Here is a 16,823-nt window from a genome sequence, read left to right as displayed (position 1 = left end):
TAACTCCTTTCAGTTACAGTATTATATATTTGCCTTGCAATATTTATATTTGCAAAGGAATAAATTGAGAGATCCCAGTGCTTATCTGTTACTTAAGTGGTGAACCCCAAGCAGAAAATGGCAGGTTGTTGAACTTATGTGACTGTTAACAGCAGTATGAGCAAACCCTCATGTAAGTGGGAAAATAAAACCAAGAAGTCATTGTTACTTTGAACAGCATCAACCTTACCACACTTGCCACCTTTTAAAGAATAATTAGGGCCAGGTGCGGTGTCTCAAGCCTGTAATCCCAGCACTTTGGGAGGCCGAGGCGGGTGGATCACGAGGTCAAGAGATCGAGACCATCCTGGTCAACATGGTGAAACCCCGTCTCTACTAAAAATACAAAACATTAGCTGGGCATGGTGGTGCGTGCCTGTAATCCCAGCTACTCAGGAGGCTGAGGCAGGAGAATTGCCTGAACCCAGGAGGCGGAAGTTGCGGTGAGCCGAGATCGCGCCATTGCACTCCAGCCTGGGTAACATGAGTGAAACTCCGTCTCAAAAAAAAAAGAAAGAATAATTAGAAGGTGAGCTGCTGAACACTGAGCATTATTCATGTCATGATGGCCTTGCAAGTTAAATACTGTGCTGTGCTTTGAAAAAGGAACTAACAATAAACTTCACATTTACGTATGGATCTTTGTTTTGTAGACATTAGTGTTTAACTGATGCATATTGCATAATAACTACATCAGGCATTTTAATATGGACTAAGTGTGGCATGGAATCAAAGAGATCTTCCTCTTTACTGGGTTTTCTAGGTCTGTGACCTCATTTTTTCCTAGTAATAAGTAAAAAGACTTAGATTGTAAATTTTCTAAGTGTGCACCTGCACTGTGCTTAGTTGGCTTGAATAGTTATTGATAATGTGTTCATCTCATTTGGACTTAGCACATTGTGTTTCTCAAATGTATTTGGAGTGGGAAAACAGCTTCTAATGAAAGCCACAGGAGATTTTGACATACTGTTCAAAAATAGGTATTACCATTACTATTTTCTTTCCCGTTTATTTTGGCCCCTACCTGTATTAGATACTTTCAAGATGTCTTTGCAGTTGCTTGCCTTAGCTTGTTACTGGGCCTCACACTGGGTTTGTGACAGCTAGACTGGCAAACAATATGAAATTTGAAGATGGTGGATTGAATTTTGTGCTTTAAGCTCCACAGAATACAGCTGAAACTGAAGTGCCCATCTTCTGTCCTATTTATGTTTTTATTTTTATCATCTTTTAGGCACTCAAGGAGTTGCACCTGGTCCTGTAATTGGACTCCAGGCACCATCTACTGGTCTTCTTGGCGCCCGGCCCGGCCTCATCCCGCTCCAGCGCCCTCCGGGAATGCCCCCACCTCACTTACAGCGGTTCCCTCTCATGCCGCCCCGTCCCCTGCCGCCGCACATGATGCACAGAGGCCCACCGCCAGGACCAGCGGGCTTTGCGATGCCTCCGCCTCACGGAATGAAAGGTCCCTTCCCACCGCATGGCCCCTTTGTTAGGCCTGGTGGAATGCCAGGGCTCGGGGGCCCAGGGCCAGGCCCAGGGGGCCCTGAAGACAGAGATGGAAGGCAACAGCCACCGCAGCAGCAACAGCAACAGCAGCCGCAGCCGCCCCAGCAACCGCAGCAACAGCAGCAGCAGCAGCCGCCACCATCACAACAGCCTCCGCCAACACAGCAGCAGCCGCAGCAGTTTAGAAATGATAACAGGCAGCAATTCAATTCAGGTAGAGACCAAGAAAGGTTTGGAAGAAGATCTTTCGGAAATCGGGTGGAGAATGACCGGGAACGGTATGGGAACCGTAATGATGATAGAGATAATAGTAACCGTGACAGGAGAGAGTGGGGAAGGAGGAGCCCTGACCGGGACAGGCACAGAGACTTGGAAGACAGAAATAGACGCTCTAGTGGGCATCGAGACAGAGAGAGAGATTCTAGAGATAGAGAGTCTCGTAGAGAGAAGGAAGAGACCCGGGGAAAGGAGAAGCCTGAGGTGACAGACAGGTCAGGTGGTAACAAAACCATTGAACCTCCCGTTAGCCAAGTGGGAAATGTAGACACTGCTTCAGAACTTGAGAAGGGGGAGTCTGAGGCCGCAGTCCTAAAGCCTTCTGAAGAGTTACCTGCTGAGGCTACCTCATCCGTTGAACCCGAAAAGGATTCTGGCTCAGCAGCAGAGGCTCCTCGTTAGAGACTGGAATTTGTGAAAATGTGACAGTGACACTTCCTGGAGTGTAGAGCTTGAGGTGTACAGATGCTGTATTATATCCGCTCCCGCTGTACTGCAGCCCCGCGCCAGCTGGTGGGGAACTGTAAGCAATTTGATTGCTTCCCTTCTATTTAAAAATAGCCACAAAATAACAAAAAATACTGAAAATATGAATAAATATTACCCTTTTTGCTGTAACTTTTTAAAAGTTTTGACTTTAAAAAGTTTACAAATCGTAATTAGAAGTGCTCTCTATTTTTTTTTTTTTTTAATTTAAGACAAGGTAACGGTGAAAGCTCCTCAAAACAATAGGGATGTTTTTAATAAACTCTATTTTCGTAACAAACTTTAATGTGTGCTATTCTTCCTACACTGCATTAAGGTGGAAAAGGATTGTTCACCGTCAAAGTTTGATCTGTTAATACTGTATTGGAGTCTAAATTAGACTTGACTTATGGAAATAGACACTTTATGTAGTTATTCTCACTTTCATATGTAATACTTTTGATTTTTAGGTAAAGGTTAGTTTAGTGTCAGTTGAAAAGCTGTGTTTGCAATTCAATTGAAGTTTTCTTTTTTCCTCATTGGCTTTGTGGTAAATATTGCCCTAATTAATTTGTAAGGAGATTTTGCTGGAGGAAGTTAGATCTTGGTGTTACAAGTTGTACTACAAATTATCTGATTGCCTGGGTATTACGTTGGAAGGTTGCGTGTATTTTTTTTTTTTTTTTTTTTTTTTTTTTTTTTTTTTTTTTTTTTTTTTTTTTTTTTTTTTTTTTTTTTTTTTTTTTTTTTTTTTTTTTTACCCATCCCATTAAATTTTTCAAAAGGGTAAAAGAATCAAGGTTAACATTTGCAACCTAAAAGGTTTTTGTTGTATGTTTGAGGACTTCACTGCAACCTATTGTTTTCTTATATAAGCCTTGCCTGTTGCCTTTACCAGTTTAATTCCCCTGCTGGGCAGAGGTAAACTGAACTTTTTCCCCACGTATACTTTCTTTTGCTTAAAGTTGCTGGGTTAACTGGGAAAAATCGTAGGTTGTCCAAGAATTATCACATGAAGACATTCAAAGCCAAGCCAAGCCTTCATCTGAAATTGCAGGAAATCCAGTGCCAAGAGCTGATGTTACACTATCCAAGTATTTATGGCCTCAAAGTTGTTTTTCATTACTTAAACTCTTAGTTTCAGTGTGCTGAGCAGTTAACTTTGTCTTTGCCTTCATCCTCAGGCAAAGCTGCTTTATTACTCTGGTTTTTAAATAAGATCTTTCATTTGATGGGGAGAATATATCTAGGGCAATGTCCTTATATTCCTGCTTTTAGAAAATGAGAGGAAATTGTTTTGCTTGCAAATTTAAATTATAAAACTTGTCCTTAATTTTACACTGTCCCACTGACAAGTTTAAAAGTCCTAACAAATGGGCTTCTGGAAGAAAACGTGATTACCCAACATCCAGACTTCAAGGACTTACAGCCTGTATTTCCAGTTCAAAGTATTGAGACCATCCTGTATGCACATGAATAAGCTACTACTAGTGTGATTTTACATGTGAAGCTTTAAAAGGCTTAAGTAGATCTCTTTGAGTTATTCCACATGTGCAACAAACTGCATTAGGGAAATATGTTAAATGCTGTTTTTTAAAGATTCTCTACCAAGATTTAAAGGATGGTTGTTTTCACCACTTACTGTGAGCATATTCTTTACTGTAATTTTAAAACTTTGGAAACACTACAAATTTGTCCTCAGTTTAGCTTTTCCTCTCCTAAATCATCTCTTACATTTGATAAAGTACATATTTATGAACAAACAGGATTGTCACTTATTCCTGGTTTATCAAATAATTTCCAATGGGATAAACTAGTCAAACCTGAGTTAGATTAACATTTAAAAGCATTCTCTCACAGGTACATAATACATTATGTGACTCAATTGCACTAATTCAGTGTGTAAATTCTTAAACAGCCAGAACCCACAATAAAGCATTTCCTTTGTTCCATCTTCTAATGCTACAGATTTCTTTAAAGGGCTAATTAATTAATATGTAAGTAGGTTGTGCCAACCTCTACCCTTGAATGTAGAATTTGTGCCATTCTGGCACATAGATAATCTTATTAGCTAGCTGAGGCTGTAACTGCCTTTTAAAGCTAAATGTTATCAATGGCTCTCTTACACCGTAACATCTTTTTAAAATAAGGAGGTACTTTATGAATGCTAAATGACTAAGCAGGGACATTTCCCTAAAGCTTACAAAGGACAGCCTATTGGTCTAAACAGTTGTGTTAGTTTCAGCTAAAAGACCTGCTGTTTAAAAAATATGCATTTTGATGGCCTCAAAACACTTTCAAAATAAAATGCTATCAGTTAATATTAGTAAATCTGTTCCACTGAAGCTGTTTATATAAATACCAGAGCTAATTTAATTTGAATTTGGATTAATAGGCTCAAAATAGGTGCCATGCAGGGTGTTTATTCACAGACTTGAATGAGAATTGAAATTCTGACAAGTTTAATACCCATCTGTGATTAAGTCTGGCGAAATACAGGCCACTGAAACATTTTAATTTGAGGTTTATAAAACTATACAAATCTTCCAAGTGATCATAAACCAGTTTCTCATTACAGGTACTTTAAAGCAGCTTTTTTAAAAAAATCACACAATTATGCTTTTAAGATTACAGTGTTTAATGTCAAGTTACATTTCTACAGCTAGCAGGATAACAGATGAGTTAACGGGACTCAGACTACATCCAGGGGAATGTTTACTGGGCGATCCCAATGACACCACAAGCCAAACGACTTCCAGCGTTTCCTGTCTTTGTACTTTCTTCATTTCCACCTTTGCCCAAGTCATCTGCTTTTTCATGGACCTGTAAAAAATTTTAAGAAGATAACTTTGGGCTGTCAAGTAATCACTACCTCTTCCCAACAATACCCAAAAGATGTTTAAGAACCTTGTAATATTAGAAAAATAACATTAATCCTACTAGTAGAGAAATATACTAACATTTAGTGGTTTAAAAGTAGAAACTACTACTAAAGGTTTTGTCTAGGTGTTGCAAAGACATTACCTTTAAACAATAGGTAAGTGTTGCTATGTCTAAATGAAATACTAAAAACCCAAATAACTGTTGTAGACCACCATGCTACTCTTAATCCTCCGTAAATTATAGTAATCTTAGTGCAGCAGTGACTCTTACTTTGGCAGTTTTTTTTATTGCTTTGGAAAAAAAGGAAAGTGAAAGTGAACGAAAAACCTCAAAATTTCACGCCAAATGAGCAACAGGCCTATAAATAAGATATAACCCTAAAAATACCTTCATGTTTTAGCAACAGTATTTTGAATTTTGCTCATCAAACCTTTATAAATTTTTCTGCTTTACAACTATGGCTCAAGAAAACCACAGAAAGGGTCACCTGAATGGAAGTGACTACTGACTATTAATGCCCTCAAGGGTAGGTAGTGAGAGACTCTGCTTGGCATTTGGCATGAACCAGATGCAGTTCCCCAGGATAACTTGGGGCAGCAGCTTTCCACAAGCTAAACCAGTCCTGATAACCTGCAGATCTGAGCGAACATGAATACTCGAGTCCATCCCAGGTTTTAAACTTACAAAATGTTCTGTTTAACACGTGAGAAAGCCAATACTGGCAAGAAAATCTGACCACTTTAAAACTAAACAATACTTCTGTCTTTCCCAGTTCAGATCTTCTGATATGCTCAAATGTAACCTGCTTTTTACTCCATCTTACCAGAACAGTGTTCTTAACTGACCTAGATAGAATAATTCATTTTCACTGTAATCGTCCAAAAACATTTGCTTTTCCCAATTTGAACTGCAAGTACAATTTATCTGTATCTTTAGAAACCACAATTAACAATCATGAAGTGAAAAGATACATGACTGTATGTTAGAGGAAGTTTTATGTATATCCTTTCATGAAAACTTACCACCAACGTGCGGCCAATGATGGAATGGTCTCCTGAGAGTGAGATCACAGAGTCTTCAATTGACACTTTGGCCACACCATCTTTACCAGCAGTCACATTGCCCAGGTCTCCAACATGCCTGATAATGAAAAAGCATCAGATGGATTAGGGCTCATGCCACTAAACATCAAGGTAGTTCATGACCTAAATTAAAACTTGACTGAGTAAACACAAATTTGAAAACAAGTAGCTAGGCATTCTAGACACGGCTCTTCCAACAAGGCTTCAAGTCTATAGACTAATGCTCTCGGAAGAAAGATGCGGGTGCACCTCGTTTCAGAAGTACCAAAGGGTAAACTCTCAGTTACTGAGTTAAGCCTGTTAATTTCTGGCATAGCTAACAAAGCTACGTCCCAGGGCCTCTGTTACAAAAATGATCTTGTCCTTTAATATTTTCCTGAAAGGCTTTCAGAAAAGACGCATACAAATGGAGTCTCGACTAGTTTTCAATTTCAATTTTTTTTAATCTAAGAAGCTTCCTATGTTTCATAATGATGACTGATTTTGCTAGTGGTTAACAGTACTGTTATTCATGACATTTCCTGTATTAGTTCCCTTTGGCACTTGTATTAGTTCTATATTCAATAAATGCTACAAAACCAAATCGTTTTAAGTGTCCCCATTTGTCAACTCCTTTAAGCCCAGCAATTAAGCATTCCAGCATTTGGGGGCAGGGGGTTAGATGAGAGTCAAGTTCAAAAGCAAAGGTGGGGAGAAGACGGAACTACCTTGGCACATATTTACAGTAGTACACCACACGGACTCCAGAAAGCTATCGCCATTATTAAGAGAGTTAAGCATCTTGTTGCTCACCTCTCTTCATCCTCTGGCCCACCATGTTTTCTGGAGAGAGGATTAAAGTGAGGACCTGCACTGGTACAGCCTATTTACAAGAAAAAAAAAAGCCAAATTATGAATTAAAGTTCCCAAATACATTCTAAAAATAAACACTGCAACAACTTCCAACAGAGAGAGCAAAGGCCTGCATCATGACTTCCAGGATAAGCAACACCTTGGTACCGGTACAGTGAGAAGGGAATAGAAACAAGTTCTATGGCCAGGCATGGAGGCTCACACCTGTAATCCCAGCACTTTGGGAAGCTGAGGTGGGTGGATCACCTGAGGTCAGGAGTTTGAGACCAGCCTGGCCAACATGGCAAAACCCTGTCTCTACTGAAAAAATACAAAAATTAGCTGAGCATGGTGGTGCACACCTGTAGTCCCAGCTACTTGGGAGGCTGGGGCAGGAGAATCGCTTGAGCCTGGGAGGCAAAGGTTGCAGTAAGCTGAGACCACACCACTGCACCCCAGCCTAGGTGACAGGGCAAGACTCCGTCTCACAAATAAATAAAAAGTTCTAACTACTGTCGGACACTTGTAAAGTTAATACCCTTCTCTGAACTTTGGCTTCTTCATTGTAAAATAAGGGGACCACACTGATCTTCAACAGTTTTTCTATTAAAATCCCATGGTTATCATCCAAATTGTTAAGAATGCAGTATTCTTTAACTACAAAAATCTCATCTCCCCAGCAGCATGCTATCAAGCAGTTCTATCTGTGCCCTTTACTTGGTGCAGGCAGAATATTCAACAGCATCTTATGTGCCAGGGCCAAGGCTGCTGCCTTACACAATTCCAGGGGGCGGCACATTCCAACTGTATCCTGCGTAGAAGCCACTCCTGTGCACCAGGGGATGACATTCATAGAGCACAGCCTCGGCGGCACAGGAGGCCCTTTCATAACACGGCTGTCTTCACTCAGCAGCTCCCCCACAGCCCAGGAGTCCCACACAGGAGAAAAGCAGGCAAGTTACAGGATGCGGCGGGGCAATCGCTTCCCAGGCCAGAGGCAGGGAAGCCAAAAAGCAACTTGGGGAATTTCAGCAATTTCGGAAATGGATCCAATTTGATCCTTCAAAATCACTATTTGGAACTAATTAGCAAGATGAATAAAGTTAATTTAAGGAGAAATCTATAAACAAAAAATTCAGATTATTACTCAAATATGGCAAAAGATCACTAAATGCAATTTAACCCATAAATGTTTGTGAACTTGCTTCGAATCCCAAATTAAGAAAATAAAACTCGGGCCGGGCCCACTGGATCACGCCTGTAATCCCAGCACTTTGGGAGGCCGAGGTGGGTGGATCACGAAGTCAGGAGTTCAAGACCAGCCTGGCCAATATGGTGAAACTCCGTCTCTACTTAAAAAAAAAAAAAAAAAAAAAAATTAGCTGGGCATGGTGGCATGGGCCTGTAATCCCAGCTACTCAGGAGGCTGAGGCAGAGAATGGCTTAAACCCAGGAAGCGGAGGTTGCAGTGAGCTGAGATCGTGCCACTGCACTCCAGCCTGGGTGACAGCTGTGAGACTGTCTCAAAAAAAAAGGAAGAAAAACTTGGCATTTCTCCTACTCTGGTTCAGGGGCTGTCTGATTTTTTAAAATACTTAAAATTTTTTTAAAAAAAGCTTATTCCAAAGCACCAATAATCACCTATCTACATTCCATCTTCAGTTTGTATCATACTTTTGTCCCACTAAGGAGCCTGTGTTTGGGGCATGCTCTTATATGGCGCTATGCAAATAAATACAGCCCCTTTGCTTGAGGCTCCCACCCTCAACCCCCAGCGCAAACACTTGGGGTCACCCCCAAGAGTTAAGAGCTCAACTTCTTATTTTCTATTGCATTCTTTAAAAAACACCCTCTACTACAACGAAGCCATAAGACAAAAAACATCAACTTTCCCCTTCTTTTCCACGCCTAGGTGTCGAAAAGACACCTGCCAGTTTTGCAGCTAATCTTAAGGTTGATCACAGTTATTTCACCTTGACTTTTTTTTTTCTAAAGATATACTACACCAAATCTTAAGACAAAGGACACTGAACATTAAGAAACAGGTGTACCCCAGTCTTCACAATCTAGTGCAATTACTTTTCTTCCTGTCTCACTCTGCTAGCATTATTACAAAAACCAAGATATGGTCCTAGTTTCTATAATTTTAGCACAGTGCTTATACAATAAAGTTGACCTCTTTTTTAAAAGAAGAGTTGAGGGTTTTACCAGGCACAGTGGCTCACACCTGTAATCCCAGCACTCTGGGAGGTCGAGGATGGACCGCTTCAGCCCAGCAGTTCAAGACTAGCCTGGGCAACATGATGAAACCCCACCTTTAGAAAAAATACAAAAATGAGCCAGGCGTGGTGGCGTGTAACTGTAGTCCCAGCTACAGGCCAAGGCATGAGGCTCACTGGAACCAGGGAGGCTGAGGCTAACAGTGAGCTGTGATCCCACAGCACCACTGCGCTCCAGCCTGGGTGACAGAGCAAGACCCTGTCGCAAAAACAAAAATGAGTTGAGAGGTTTTAATGTTTAGAGGCTACTGAGTTTATCTAACTAGGCTGAACAAGTATGGTTCACCAGCACAACACAACACCCACCTTGTGTATTATCTCCAAACTGATGAACATGGAATCCATGCAGGCCTTCAGCCAATCCTGTAATGCTTCCCCACACCTTAACTGGTCCATTACTTTCCTTTAATCAAAGAACAGTGCGAGAGAGTTACTGAACCAAGAAAACAGCTCATTTACCTTTACCCCTCACAGGCAAGTAAAAAACCAGACTCGGGAGTGGAAAAATCTGTGTCCAAATCCCAGCACCACCACTTTCTAGCCACTGAACCTCCAGCAAGCTGCTTAACTGCTCTAGGCCTGTGTCCTCAAAGGGAGATGGTAAACTTGTCCCGCACTCAATGCGCAAGTGCTGTGGCCAGGCTTTGTGATTAAATAACATAAAAAGCACCTAACAGAGTGGTAAGCATAGTGAGTACCTACACATCAGGGTTAGATACTTTGCAGGGTTTGACTATTACAGTAAAAATGTAGTATTAAGTACCTATTTAGTCAATGCTTTTGAACAGGCCGTACATTTGTACATGTTGAATATACACGTACATGTAAACCTTTTTAACCCAAAGGTGTATGTCTCAACCTACGCTCAGTAGTACCTTGCATTTTCTCCACATAGACACTCTTCCATACGGCATACAGACTTGACTCTTGAAGAAAAAGGCACCCTGGAAATATGTCCAACGGGCAGCCCTAGGACCCCTGCTCCCCACTCCCCCACTCAGTGAGTGTTTTTAAGTTTCCATCCTAGGTGTTTGTTTTTTCTTTTTTTTCAGATGGAGTCTCACTCTGCCACATAGGCTGGAGTGCACTGGCGCAATCTCAGCTCACTGCAACCTCCACCTCCCGGGTTCAAGTGATTCTCCCCCATCAGCCTCCTGAGTAGCTGGGATTACAGGTGCATGTAATAATTTTTCACATTTTTAGTGAACACGGGTTTCACCGTGTTAGCCAGAATGGTCCTGATCTCTCATGATCCACCTGCCCTGGCCTCCCAAAGTGCTGGGATTACAGGCGTAAGCCACTGCACCCAGCCAGGTATTCTTAATTAGCAGTCAGAAACTATCCTATTCCACTGCCTGTGGGAGAGGACTGATTCCAGTCTAACCAGATACTAGTGTTTTCTGAAATCTTTCCAAGCACTGAAACCTAGATAACCTTTCCACTCTACCAAGAAGACAAGCAGGGTCGCCATTCAGGTAACGGTGACAGGTGATGGTGCTGAGTGGCTACATACAGAAATCAAGGAAGTTACAACTAGATCTGACTAAAACAGACACAGCGTCCACACCACAGTCACACAACACGTTAGTGTCTCTTGTTTTTAGCTTGGTTTGTTTTCAAATAGTCAGGGCCAACAGTTAAGAGGCATTAGCCCTTAAGAGGTGACTTTCCACTGGAAAATACCATTGCTCAAACGAAGTCTTCTGGCAATTGCTGCCTTTTTAAATTCTTTTCTTTTTGAGAATAGATGCCATGACCCTTCTACAACCTTTAATTTTGAAAAAAAACTCAACTGTGAAAGTTGTCCCTCAAACACTCTTTGTTGTTAAGAGCACAGAGCCAAAAAGAGCAGATTCTTTCACACCTCCATTTAACGGGTAATGCACTGGGAACACGTAAGCAGCTGTGCTTGGGTACAACCGTACAGGGACCAGGCTGTTAACTTAGCAGAATGACACAGGCCTGGGAAGTGAAAAAATACACTGCTCCAGCTGTGCTGCCCTTGGGCCAATGAAGGCTCAGCATGAAAAGATCTCCAAAAACTCTCCAAGAGAAGCTAGGAAAACTGGACTAATTTATAGGTGAAAAATTCTGATTTGTAAAAGCTGGCAACAAGACCAAGATTTTAAACACAGAATGTGCCAAGCCAGGTAGTTTACAGCCAATTATCTCTGCATATCTGGAGAGCTGGAATGCTCCACCATCCAAGGCTCTTTCTCAGGTACAACGGGCATCACCAAAATGAAGCCTGGAGCTTAGAAGAGGGAACTAGGCAAGCTGCTCAGGGAAGGTAGAAAATGACAGAAACCTGGGTTCATGCATGGATTCTCAATGGCCAAGGAGAGGGCATTCCTCAGAGGCTCTTAAGACTAGTACTGGTGAATTATATGGGGAGAACTCAAGAGGGACAAAACAAAGTGACAAATGAAACCTGCAAAATGAAGTCAAATGGCAAAGAACCTTTTCCAGAAAATCTGAAGGCCTATTAAAGAAAAAAGCTGGCCGGGTGCGGTGGCTGACGCCTGTAAACTCCACCACTTTGGAAGGCCGAGGTGGGTGGATCACAAGGTTAGGAGATCAAGACCATCCTGGCCACCGTGGTGAAACCCCGACTCCACTAAAAAAAAAAAACAGAAGTTAGCTGGGCATGGTGGTGCACGCCTGTAGTCCCCAGTTACTGGAGAGGCTGACGCAGAAGAATCACTTGAACCAGGGAGGCGGAGGGTGCAGTGAGCAGAGATCGCGCCCCTACACTCCAGCCTGGGGGATACAGCGAGACTCTGTCTCAGAGAAAAAAAAAAAAAAGCTAAACTCGTATCTCCCTCACATAAATTTCAGACACTTACACAGACTGTTCCTGTCCTCTCCTGTTTCTGTAAATCCCTTTAAAGACTGAATCTCATTCATACAGTATATATTCTCTCGATTTTTAAGCCGAGTACGAGGACAATTTTCCACCAGTTGGTAACTTCGCTAAGGTTCTGGGGACAGTGTTATCACAACCGCCTTCGTGGCAACTCGTTTTACAATTTTATTGATAACCGTTCTGAAAATATTTCTGTATATTTTATTCTACAAGATTCGTTCAGAAGTTTGTCTCTGACCATCTTAGCAACCTGCCTAATGGCAGAGCAATTTTAAAGCCACTTTACAGAGAAGTTGGCTTCAGAAATGCTCCGACTACAGTTATTAAGTGCCAATTCGGTGTAATGGAAACTCCAATTCTTCTAATTTCCAAATCCTAAACCCACCCACTGACCTCAAACAACAGTTCTAAATCGTGCGTGCACATCAAAATCACCTTGGAAACTTTTAAAACCTGGCATTACTCGCCCTGCACTAGGGCAGGTTTGGATGTAACTGGTCTGAGGCTGGGTTCTGGTGTATTTTTAATAAGATCTTCAAATGAGGTAACTGTGTACCCAGAATTAAGAATCGCTGCCCTCAAAAATCCCGGAAAGAGTCAGTTAAATCTCTGGCTTTCGGAGCTTAGGAAGAGGAAAAGGACCTCTGTCCAAGGCTACCTTCTCTGCCCTTGCAGCCCAACCATGACCTAGAACAGACCCAGAACAGCCAGCAAACTTTCTTGCAAAGTGCCATACAAAACGGTCTCTGTTGCGTATTTTTCTTTTCCAATGTCGTTTAAAGATATAAAAAACATTCTTAGCCTTAGAGCTGTATACAAAAGCGGAGACTCCAAGTGGAGAGGGATGCGAAGACCAGGGGTCCCCCGGCGCAGTCGCCACCCCCGGGCCGGGCCTGGCACTGCGCCACTCGGCGTCTGCGGGACCCATAGAACGAGAACACCGCCAGGCAAGGGAGAGGCACAGCCGCTCCAAGCACCACGACCGACCCCGTGGCGGCGGTCCACGGACCCCCGAGGCCACCGCGCCCGCCCCCGCCCCTCCCCTCCCCAGCCGCGGCAATCCCTCCCCGCGCTCCTGCCACGCGCAGGCCCAGCCCCGCGGCGACCTCAGTCCCACACCCCGCGCCCGGGCCCGCCCGGTGACTCAGCACTTAGCGGACGCCGCACCGCAGTGGGCGAAGGCACCGACCGGGCGGTACGGGCCGGGGCCGGGGCCGGGCGCGGGACTAGGACAGCCCAGAGGCCTGGCTAGCGGTCCGCTCCAAGCACAGATGCGTGGGCGGGCAAGCTGGCGGGAGAGGTCTCGCCACGAGCCTCCGCCCCGGCCCTTGCCTTCTGCTCGAAGTTGATGGTGCCCTGCACCGGGCCGTCGCCCTTCAACACGCACACTGCCTTCATCGCCATCACTCGCGAGGCCACGCCTGGATCAGGGTTCCAAAGACTGTCGAGGAAACCACAGACGCTGCAGAAGAAAACGACGCAAGCCAGCCCAGGGCGCCGCGGACACTTTATAGGCCGGACCTCTGCGCCCCACCCACTCTGGCCCGGAACCAATCGCCGCGCGCGCGCTCAGCCCGCCTTCTGCGGCAGCCTCGGGTCGTCAATGGCCGGGACTGACCGGGGGCGGGGCCAAGGGGCCGCGTGCGCCGCAGACTTCCCCCGCCCCACAGCCCGGAAAGGTCCAGAAACCCGAAACGTGGAAAAAAAAAACACATCGTTTTCCAAACGGGCGCGTAGCCCGCCGAATGCAGGACGCGACATTCGCAAAATGAGATACAAACGGTACTCCTTGGCGATCTGAAGTCACTTTATCTAGAAATGTCATTAGTTATGACTGATTTTGGTCACAGCGTCTCATTTGTTACTCAGAAATTGGGGCGTACCAAGATGGATGCTTTTGTTGTTTTCATTTTTTTTGTCTTGGTGTACAGTTTTCTGAAGGTGTAGGAAGTCGTTACACCTCAATCCCCGGCCACACCTTTTCCTCCCCTGCAATTTTCTTAGTCCTTAGCACAGAGCTTATTTGGTTGGCAGAATTCCATACTCCTTTTACATTTTTCCTCTTTGGCAGGACCACAGCCCTACAGATAACCAAAAGGCAACTAGTTGGCTTCTACGCATCTCCTGCGTTTTTGTCTGGCCCCATGGCCACAACGCTCAAAGATAGAATAACAACATAATTTATGATCCCTCCATACAACAGGACGACAAAGATGACTTATCTTTCAAGGGAATATTTCAAAAACATATTATGAAATGAGAAAATAGTACAAACTACTTTTTCGGGGGAGGGGTGATTGTTCCTTTGAGACAAATTCTCGCTCTGTCGCCCAGGCTGAAGTGCAGTGGCACGATCAAGCTCACTGCAGCCTCCACCTCCTAGGTTCAAGTGATCCTCTTGCGTCAGCCTCCCAAGTACCTGGGACCACCGGCATGCGATACCACACCGGCTAATTTTTGTATTTTGACTAGAGACGGGGATTTCACCATGTTGCCCAGGCTGGTTTCAACCTCCTGAGCTCAAGCCAACCATCTGCTCTCCTCGGCCTTCCAAAGTGCTGGGATTACAGATGTGAGCTACCACGTCCAGCCTAGCATTTAGTTTTGAGCATGGCAAAATACTGAGATTTAATTCAAGTCCAGTATGAACAACAGAATTCACTCCAGCCTTGTTTGGAGTACACTATTATCTATGTATTTACTTACTTATTATGTTATTTAGACCCTCAGACTATAATGCATTCCCTATCAGAGAAACACAATTCACATTTTTTGATCATCCTCCAGGAAGTATGCATAATTGTAGTTTTGCTTGTTGTATTTAGTAGTTTACAGATATTTAGTATATTCTAGACGGTTACATAAACAGTGCAAATGCTGGCCAAATGGCCTTTGCCCAAAGCTGAAGTTTCTTTGGGTTCCAGGAAGTTCAGCAGATTTCAGTTCATTGTAAACTTGCCAAGGGAGCCACCCGTCGACACAAGAGAGCTGCTTTGGAACGGTGAATTACTCTTCTTTTGAGTGGTCTAATGATGCCAGGGTGGTGCCTTCCTACGATGATCCTTACATCTGAACAAGGGAGTCCCATTGTTTAAAAGGGTCGTGTTCTGTCCCTCTTCCAGCATCATCTCTCATGGAGAAAAGAATGTGTTGAGCCTGTATGCGGTGGCTCACGCCTGTAATCCTAGCAGTTTGGGAGGCCAAGACAGGAAGATCACAAGGTCAGGAGTTTGAGACCAGCCTGGCCAGCATGGTGAAACCCCATCTCTACTAAAAATACAAAAAATTAGCTGGGCATGGTCGAGCATGCCTGTAATCTCAGCTACTCGGGAGGCTGAGGCAGGAGAATTGCTTGAACCAGGGAGGCGGAAGTTGTAGTAAGCTGAGATAGTGCCACTGCATTCCAGCATGGGCAACAGAGCGAGACTTCGTCTAAAAAAAAATGTGTTGAAGCCAAGAAGGTGCTCCTCCCAAGAACATCGTCTCTCCTGGAACAGGGTTAAGGAATTTAACTTCGTGAAAATTAAGGGTATTTGCGTCTTCCTAATGCAGGATGTCAAATCTGGGCACTATGGATATTTTGGGCCAGATAATTCTTTGCTATAGAGGCTGTCCTGTCCACTGTAGGATGTTTAGTAGAATCCCTAGCCCCTGCTCACCTACTCACTAGATGCCAGTAATACCCTCCCCCTCCCTGCCAGGCTGGGACAACCAAAAATAATTCCAGACCTTGCCAAATCACTCTCAGTTAAGAACTACTGTTTATTTTTTATTTATTTAGATATGGAGTCTCACTCTGTCACCCAGGCTGGAGTGCCATGGTGCGATCTTGGCTTACTGCAACCTCCACCTCCCAGGTTCAAGCAATTTTCCTGCCTCAGCCCCCCGAGTAGCTGGGATTACAGGTGTGCGCCACCACACCCGGCTAAATTTTTGTATTTTTAGTAGAGATGGAGTTTCTCCATGTTGGCCAGGATGGTCTCGAACTTGTAACCTCAAGTGATCCACCCACCTTGGGAATCCCAGGCTTCCCAAAGTGCTGGGATTACAGGCATGAACCACTGTGCCCGGCGAAGGACCACTGTTTAGAACACCACTTGAGTACCAGCATCCCAGAATCTCCTGCCCAAAGAACCCTGAGTCTGTATATAGGATCCTGAACAGCGCAAGGACTGTCCCTCATTGAGTTCACTGCTAGCCTTGAACATAGGCCCCACCCAGTGCCACAAGCAGCAGGACTGGGGAAAAGAGCACAGGCCAGGGGCGGGCAGGCAGCCAGCTCACTACTGCCAGCCTTCTACACAGAACTGAAAGAAGTCCAAAAATTCCACGTTTGAACCTGCCTTCCAGGTCTTTATGAAGGTATATTTCTTAAGACAGGCTGATAGAACATATTTATGTAGCTGTGTCCTCGTGATTTATTATATCTAAGCATTTGGCATATGGTATAAGGGCATCTATCTGTGCTTTTGTCTCAGCCCTGCAAATGTTAGGGCAGGCCTGTTCATTCCAACCTGGAAACTCCATGATCCCATGACCGTGGGGTGCTCCTGCCTCATAATATATCACAGAGTCTGTGTGTTTCAAACTGGG

The 16,823-nt window shown here is 44.0% G+C and overlaps 2 protein-coding genes and 1 non-coding gene across 4 annotated transcripts in view; 1 reads left to right on the top strand and 2 right to left on the bottom strand.

Moving 5' to 3' along the window:
* The window catches only part of SCAF4 (SR-related CTD associated factor 4), a 64,537-nt gene extending 61,947 nt beyond the window's left edge, over positions 1–2,590 (top strand). For both annotated transcript variants that reach the window (XM_017517170.1, XM_017517169.1), the window contains exon 20: positions 1,274–2,590. In XM_017517170.1, the coding sequence (XP_017372659.1) occupies positions 1,274–2,226 (953 nt within the window). In that variant the 3' untranslated portion in view covers positions 2,227–2,590. The remainder of the gene's footprint in view (positions 1–1,273) is intronic.
* Positions 2,591–4,783: 2,193 nt separating this feature from the next.
* Positions 4,784–13,801, bottom strand: SOD1 (superoxide dismutase 1). The gene is made up of 5 exons (XM_017517172.2): positions 13,563–13,801; positions 9,671–9,767; positions 7,047–7,116; positions 6,195–6,312; positions 4,784–5,112 (listed from the first exon to the last, which is right to left on the bottom strand). Exons 1-5 carry the CDS (start codon positions 13,632–13,634, stop codon positions 5,005–5,007), a joined length of 465 nt encoding a protein of 154 aa, XP_017372661.1. The 5' UTR covers positions 13,635–13,801; the 3' UTR covers positions 4,784–5,004.
* Positions 9,081–9,257, bottom strand: LOC119469284. Its single transcript, XR_005198091.1, has one exon. It is a non-coding gene; the product is annotated as a small nucleolar RNA SNORA81 (small nucleolar RNA).
* Positions 13,802–16,823: the final 3,022 nt, after the last annotated feature.

The sequence above is a fragment of the Cebus imitator genome, unplaced genomic scaffold (assembly GCF_001604975.1).
Source record: "Cebus imitator isolate Cc_AM_T3 unplaced genomic scaffold, Cebus_imitator-1.0 Scaffold621, whole genome shotgun sequence".
NCBI lineage: Eukaryota > Metazoa > Chordata > Mammalia > Primates > Cebidae > Cebus > Cebus imitator.
The sequence above is the reverse complement of the archived record's forward strand: the minus strand, read 5'-3'. Positions and strand labels throughout refer to the sequence as shown.

Excerpts from the sequence above, each read along its gene's own strand:
- SOD1 (XM_017517172.2), bottom strand. The coding sequence starts at position 13,634 with ATGGCGATGAAGGCAGTGTGCGTGTTGAAGGGCGACGGCCCGGTGCAG. Across the intron at positions 6,313-7,046 it reads GGGCCAGAGGATGAAGAGAG|GCATGTTGGAGACCTGGGCA; the intron begins GTGAGCAACAAG and ends TTTCATTATCAG. Across the intron at positions 5,113-6,194 it reads TCATTGGCCGCACGTTGGTG|GTCCATGAAAAAGCAGATGA; the intron begins GTAAGTTTTCAT and ends AATTTTTTACAG.